The sequence below is a fragment of the Benincasa hispida genome, chromosome 11 (genome assembly GCF_027475165.1).
Source record: "Benincasa hispida cultivar pf3 chromosome 11, pf3_genome.v1.1, whole genome shotgun sequence".
In the NCBI taxonomy this organism is placed as follows: domain Eukaryota; kingdom Viridiplantae; phylum Streptophyta; class Magnoliopsida; order Cucurbitales; family Cucurbitaceae; genus Benincasa; species Benincasa hispida.
In genome coordinates, this window is record NC_143488.1 from 19,076,772 (window position 1) to 19,083,799 (window position 7,028).

Below are 7,028 nucleotides of genomic sequence, written 5' to 3' on the forward strand. Positions count from 1 at the left end.
TCAATGGAAGCGATCGGTTATAAACGCGAAAGTAAGAGCTAAGATGAAGATGAGTGGCATGAAAGCGTGGCGAGACCGATGGGCTGAACTTGCCGTGGGAATTTCCTTTGGAAGCGCACATTCTTCGCCATTGAAAAAGACTTTGATTGGGAAACCGTCGCCTCCTAGGATGTCGATGTCGTGCAGGCCTTTCTTGGTGAAAGAAATGACAGATTGTTGCTTCCCTGGAACTCTTGGATCAGTGTTAGGATTGGTCCCATTGACCTCTCCCATCAAGTATGTTAAACCAGGCAAACCTTGGAGGAAGATTGTATTTTTGATGTGCGGAAGCCGGGTTCCGTTGAAGGAATAAACGTTTTCATAACCGCGACCGGCCTTGTTCAATTGAACAGCAGTAAACCAATCCTCAAATGGATAATCTTCCCAATTGAAGAGTGTTAATCTTGCAGTCCATCCATTGGTATAATCAGAGTTAATATGCCAATTGAGACTAACTCCACAATTATCAGGACAAGGCATTTTCTTTGGATTTGGGAAGTGCTTAATTTTAGCCCAAGCTCTTGCTTTTGCTGTCCTGTTTTCAAATGGAACCAAAAGTGCTTCTGGAGGGAGCAGCATTGGACGTGCATTTGGATTGCAAGTATCAGTATTAGTGTTCTCACACCCACAAGCACAAGTATTGCAAGGAATAACCGAGTCATTATAATAAGCTGAAAATGAAACACAGCATTTTGATTGCTTCACCTTTGGCCTTGTAATGTTACACACAATTTGCCAACTCGCAATTGAGGTACTCCTTGACTGAAGTCCACTCGGGTCTGGAAACTCTGTCGGTTCAACTCGAATTGGAGCTGCACAAACGTATTTCGGGTTGAGAATGCCCGAGATCTTCCATTTCTGTGGCGGAGTAAGAGCCGTTCGGTTCATATCAGGTGGAAGCTTAAAGACTTGTAGTTGAAAAATAGACCTTGCTTTACTCTCATCCATCAATGTTGGCAATAAACTTCCATTCCTACAACAATACGGCAACTTCCCGATCTTATCATCGTCCTTTCGGTCGGCTGGAAGGTCTGCCATTATGGGCTTCTTATCGCAACTCATGACTTGAGAGAAGTCGAAATCTTGATAGTATTGGCCTGCAGGACCATAAATGCATTGAGATAAATCTCTTGTATGAGTATAAGCTCCTCTCATGCTTTGAATGAACTCTCCTCTCATCCATTCCCAAGTTAAGTTCCAGTGATCAAGACGGCCAAGAGGATTGTTGTTGTCAATTGTGACTTGAGCAAGATAGTTATTTCCATAAGCTTGCATTACATCATAAGTGATTGAGAGATCCCCTTTTTGGCGAGGGAAAAATCTGGTTTTCTTTGCTGCTTTCACCTTGAACTTTGGATCCTTTTTGCAGCATACATGCATTGTTCTCTTACCTACATATCATATCAACCAAACCAACAACTAAATTGTTACGATACAAAAGAAAATAGAATGTAATATCGAATTCCTTCTTACAAGTTATATCCAACTTTACTTTTATCTTTTTAGAGGAGTGGAAGAGTGGACACAAAATTGAAAGTTTAGAAATTTATTAGACACATTTTAAAGTGCAAAAACCTATTTGACACAAACTTAAAGTACAAATACTGAACTTGAAATCCAAGGAGGCGTTTGGGCCTCTAACTTGTCTCGTATGAAGTGAAGCTCACTCAATGTTTGAAACCCAAATTATTATAACCTATGAAGCACGGATATTCATGTGAGGCAAAGAATCAGTATCAGACACGTATCGGATACTGATTCTTTCAGATACTTCTTGGATACGTATCTGACACGCGATTTGACGTATCTATTTCTATGCGTAAAAAGACAGATAACTCATCTAATCTTTCCCAATCTAAAATTAGGCAACCTATTTAAAAAACTCACTACTCGAGTCCAAAACTAAAAGCAAAAAATAATAAAAATAAAAATAATAATAATAATAAAAAATAACGGACCAAACCCTAGACTAAAATTATCTAATCTTCATCTTCACATTTGAGTCCCCACAAAATCCACCAAAATATAAACCATTTGGATATCTTTAATAATAAGTTCTTCGTTTATCTTCATACTTCTCCCTCTAATCTTCATCTTCTTTTCTTTGCAATATGAGTAACTTTTCTATTGCATTTTATTAACTATTGTACTCAACATCTTAGATGTTGCTTTTTTTTTTTGTATTGTATTTCAATGTTTGTATTCTATTTTGTGCTATTGTTATTAACTTGTATGCTAAATTTATCTATATCCTAGATTTTTTTAAAGAAAAAGAAAATGTATCTTCAACATATATATTAAAAAATATATAAAAAAATGACACATCCTTAGACGTATCCGTATCGTGTAATCGTATTTGTGTCTGTGTTTTATAGATTATAACATACACTCAAATACAACAAAACTATTTGAAAACTCCATTGTCTACTATATTTACTATTTTATAACCATCCTCTCTTCTTATAATCTGGACTAAAATAGTCTAACCGACTATAATAATCGACATGGCGTCTCAAAGTAGCTCATAACTAACTAGAACTTCATTAACATATGTGAACTAGTAGATTGAAAATTTGACCTACTCATTTCAACCCCATACATTTAATTAAAATGATCTATATATATGTCCAAATATGTTAAATTTTTAATATTTTGTTTTTTCTGAAGGATGTGAAAGAGAATAAATGTATAATTTTAGATTTAAGGAGACAAGAGTGAGTTTGAAAGTTGAATAACGATACCACGGCGGCGAGGCGCAGGGCACTTAAATCCATCGTTAACAAGACGAATGGTCCTTGGCATCGGAACACCCGGCGGCTTGATTCCGAACTGGGTTCCGGTCAGCTGCACCGTCGCCTGAATCTGATTAATATCTCCGGCGGTTTCAATCGATGTTTTCAGATCCGTCATCGGGTCCCCAGCCAATGTAGTCCCGTTCCGAACGTCCACAGGAAAATCCGACCCATCCATCACCACCGCGCCGGCCGCCGACACCAGGATCTCCCGGTGATGAAATCCGATAAACATCTTCCACGCTTTCAGCTCCGTCGATCCCGCATTCAGAATCACCGCCTCCGACTTGAACGCCCATGACTGAGCCGTCGCGTTCTTCAGCCGTGGCAGCTCCTTCTCACGCGAAATGAAAGTATAAGACAAAAATATCCCATTGCAGTCATTCTGCTCCGGCGGTGGCGCCGCTGGCTTCGCGTCGTCGTCGTCGTCACCGCCGCCGCCACCGCCGCCGATTATATAGTCTTGTGCGAAATAGAGAGAAAAATTGGAAAAAACAAGAAGGGAAATACAGAGGGAAACAGAGATCCAATCTCGCATTGGAAATTGCATGCCGTAATTATTAAGGATGAAAAACAGAGAGAAATTAGAAATGGGTATTGATATATTATATATATATATATATTTTTGTGAGAATTGAAGAGAGTGAAATGGGTTTGTTTCTTGGATTGTGAGTTTGGGGAGTTGAAGAAAGGAGGTGAAGGAAGCGGCGCCGCGCGAGGACGCGGCGGAGGAGGGGGGGGAAGTGGGTGGGGCTTTGGGGAAAACCGGAAATGAGAAAAGGGGAAGATTGTTATAAAACAGAGGAGGAGGAGGAAGAAGAAGAAGGAGACAGAGTCAGGCTTATTTTCTGCCTCTGGTTTTACCGCCATTTTCGGCTCTCCCGGAGAAACCGACTTTTGCTTGGTTATCTTCTTTCTCTCAAACATTTTATACAACTACTTTCTTCATAACTCATAAGCACTACTTCCATAATTTATTTATTAATTTATATTATCCTTTTATATAACCTTTTAAACTTTCAATTGTATGTGTAATATACATCCTCACTTTTTTTTTAATATCTAATAATCTTTGAAATTTCGAATTCTAAATAATAGGTCTAACATAATTTAAACTATTAATCTAATTAATAGTTAAATTAATTACCTCAACCAAAAAATTTCGATCAATCACAAATTTTCACGTTATTAATTTAAATTTTGTTACAACCAATGAGTTGACTAATTTTTATAATTATATTGTAACAGACTTCCAAAAGCGACTTTCGACTTTGTCTCAGCAAATATTCTCTACCTTTACAGAGTTGTTTCATTTTGCTGCTCGTATATATTTGTAACCTTGTTGTCTTTTAGGGTTAACTCTTTTGTTTAATGAGCGTTTTGTAAGTGTGAGGGATTATCTTCAATATTAGTGTGTGAACCTATTTAAGAGGTTGTTGTCGCTTGCCATTGGTATTCGGATGAGGAGTTCTTTCTTGCTTCTACCTCAATTAAGAACATGATGTTTTGGTACATACTTAGAGAAGTCTAAGTTTGATTATAGTGAAGGGATCTCACACTTAGGGCGGACCGAAGTGAGCTTATTTGAAGTGTGTTCCAATCAAATAACAAAAAAAAGTGCTAGTGCAACAAGAGAGAGTTTCTCAAGTTTAAGGGAAGCTTAAACTCTTCATTAGGAGTTAGTTGTTTGAGAATCAGTGTAGAGGATGTCTAACAGATAAGTACTTCATTGTAATTATTTTACCCTTCATTAGTGAAGTTCTTTACACTAGGCATATTGCACTTCAAATGTACACTACAAGAAAACTCCCTTTTAGTGACGCGGCTAAAATATGTCGCTAAATACCTATTTATCGAAACACATAAAAAAACTTGTCGCAGGAAATAATTATCAGTGACAAAGTTTAAATAGACGTCACTAAAAGTTTATGCAACATATTAAACACGTGTCACAAAAAGCTAATAATCTTTAATGACAATTTATTGTGCCACTAAAAGTAACTATTTTTTTTAAATATGCGGAAAAAATTAAAATGCCCTAATTTTTTTAAAAAAGCTAAAAATTAGGGCATTTTAATTTTTTGTTTCCCTCATTCACAAAAAATTTCTCCTTTCTCCCTCACCACTAGATTTTTCACCTTTTCAGTTTTCCTTGAGAAGTAGGGCTCGAAGAATGAATTGAGCCATGCAAAAACGCGGGGATATAACAAGTACGTAGTAAGTTTATCTCTTGTTGACCGACTACAACAAGCTCGCGACTCTAATATAAACAAACGATAAGCTCTCCCCTGTTCTATTTGCTTGCAATATTATACCTATAAAAGTTGGTGAACGCTTCCGTAACCTTAGACTCATTATGCTATTCAACTGAACTTGTTGGCTCCATGTCCACCGAAAGTAGGTTACCTTCGTCACTATTCGCTGTATTTTTTATTCTTAATGGTGCTTATGATGATAAATGTAAATGGTGATGGATGATTATGATGCATGAAGATGAATGACGCATTGATCTATCTTTTGGTATGAAAATAATGTGATGCGTGCAAACCTCGTTATTGCATACAAATTCTCTTAAGCTAGACCCAAGTATAAATCTAACCTAAGTTTTCTGGTAAGCCTAGGGTTGAACACAGGGATTCTAGAGTATACTAATATAAGGTTTGTTTTCAGATCTAATGTAGAGGTTTCTAATTAACTGAGAGACGTTGGTTATTTACACTAAGCTAATGACACGCTTTCAAGAGGGAAATAGGAGTTTTAAAATGGAAAAAAGGGATTCGTGGATGAATGACTTTAAGTGTAAATGGTATGTGTTGATTTCCTAGTAGGAACAACAAGTCTATATGAGCACAATTATAATGGAATGAAGATGGTACAGATGTTTGTTTACAATCTAAGTGTATTTGCTATGTGTTGGAAATCTATTCTTTAGTTCATGTTATGTTCAACACCTCTCGATGCGAATGCAACACATAATCCTGTCTCTAGGGTTCATGCATTAGTTACAAAGAACAGGCAACAGATGTGAGCAATTCTATCTCTAAAATTACTTCACGCTTTGACTTGATGCTTTTAGCAGTTAACCTACTCTTTTGAGTGACTTAACCACTATTTCACTTCAATCTACTGATCAGAGTATTCAAGCAGCAAATTTCATGCACTCATCAAGCCAGAAAGTTCACAAACACAAACAACTTTGAAAGTAAATAAATGGAGAAATGAAGATTGGTGGAAAATAAGATTGAATTAAGGATAATAAATGTTGAGACAAACAATCTTAGTTCAATTGAATGGAATAGTGGATGGAAATGCAAAGTGAGAAGGAAGAAGTCAAGCCACAGAGTTCAATCTCTTGTCCTCTTTAGCTTGTTTTTAATGCTTGCTATGACCAACTTGGTGGAGGAGTTGAAGAAATATCTCTCTCAAGCTTCTCTTCGACAACACCTCTTTATCAACTGTGGAAAAATAGTGGTCTCCCTCCTAAACCTTGCTTGCTAATGGTAGAGGTGAAAAAGTTCTAACTACTTGTTGTCTATGTTCTAAATTCTAACTATCTAAGTCTTTTTCTTGTAGGTGACTTCTCCTTATATAGACAATCTCTCAGCAACTTGATGATGTGATTACATTAAATTTCATACCCTGAGATAGCCGTCTGCCACTCTGATTCAATCAGATGTCGTCGGTCAGATGCCCATGCTTACAACTTGTGATTTGACATAAAATGCACAAGCCAAATGAATCCCTCATGCATCGAGTAGTCTCGAACGCATACCTCTTGCGTTAGCTTCGTCTGCAACATTTGGTATTTCTTTTTGATTCCCACATTAAGATGCATTATTAAAGCAACTTTTACTTAAAAGGATACTTTTGTACAAGTTTATCACATATGTAGAATTTCATGCGTGTTCCTTTACAATGAATGCATTTACATCACTAAAACCCTAATTATTCCAACTTTGAGAGAACAATAAGTTGTATTTATACAAGTTATCACACCCCTAAATTTTATACAATGCTCGTCCTCGAGCATTCCTAAAATAATTCCTCAACATACTCTCATGATCTTAATGTAGGAAATCTAAATTTAGAGAACCAGTGAGCGGAAGCGGATCGTTCCAAATTCCATTGTGAAAGAACACATACATTTACAATTAAACAGACAGATTATGCATTAAAGATAAAATTATAACATGCTTC

The 7,028-nt window shown here is 36.8% G+C and overlaps 1 protein-coding gene across 1 annotated transcript; it reads right to left on the reverse strand.

The window, feature by feature from the left end:
• Positions 1 to 3,701, reverse strand: LOC120091875 (COBRA-like protein 10). Its single transcript, XM_090306915.1, is given in 3 exon segments — positions 1 to 1,430; positions 2,781 to 3,402; positions 3,405 to 3,701. Coding segments are annotated over 3 exon segments (2,349 nt in total).
• Between the last annotated feature and the right edge of the window lie 3,327 nt (positions 3,702 to 7,028).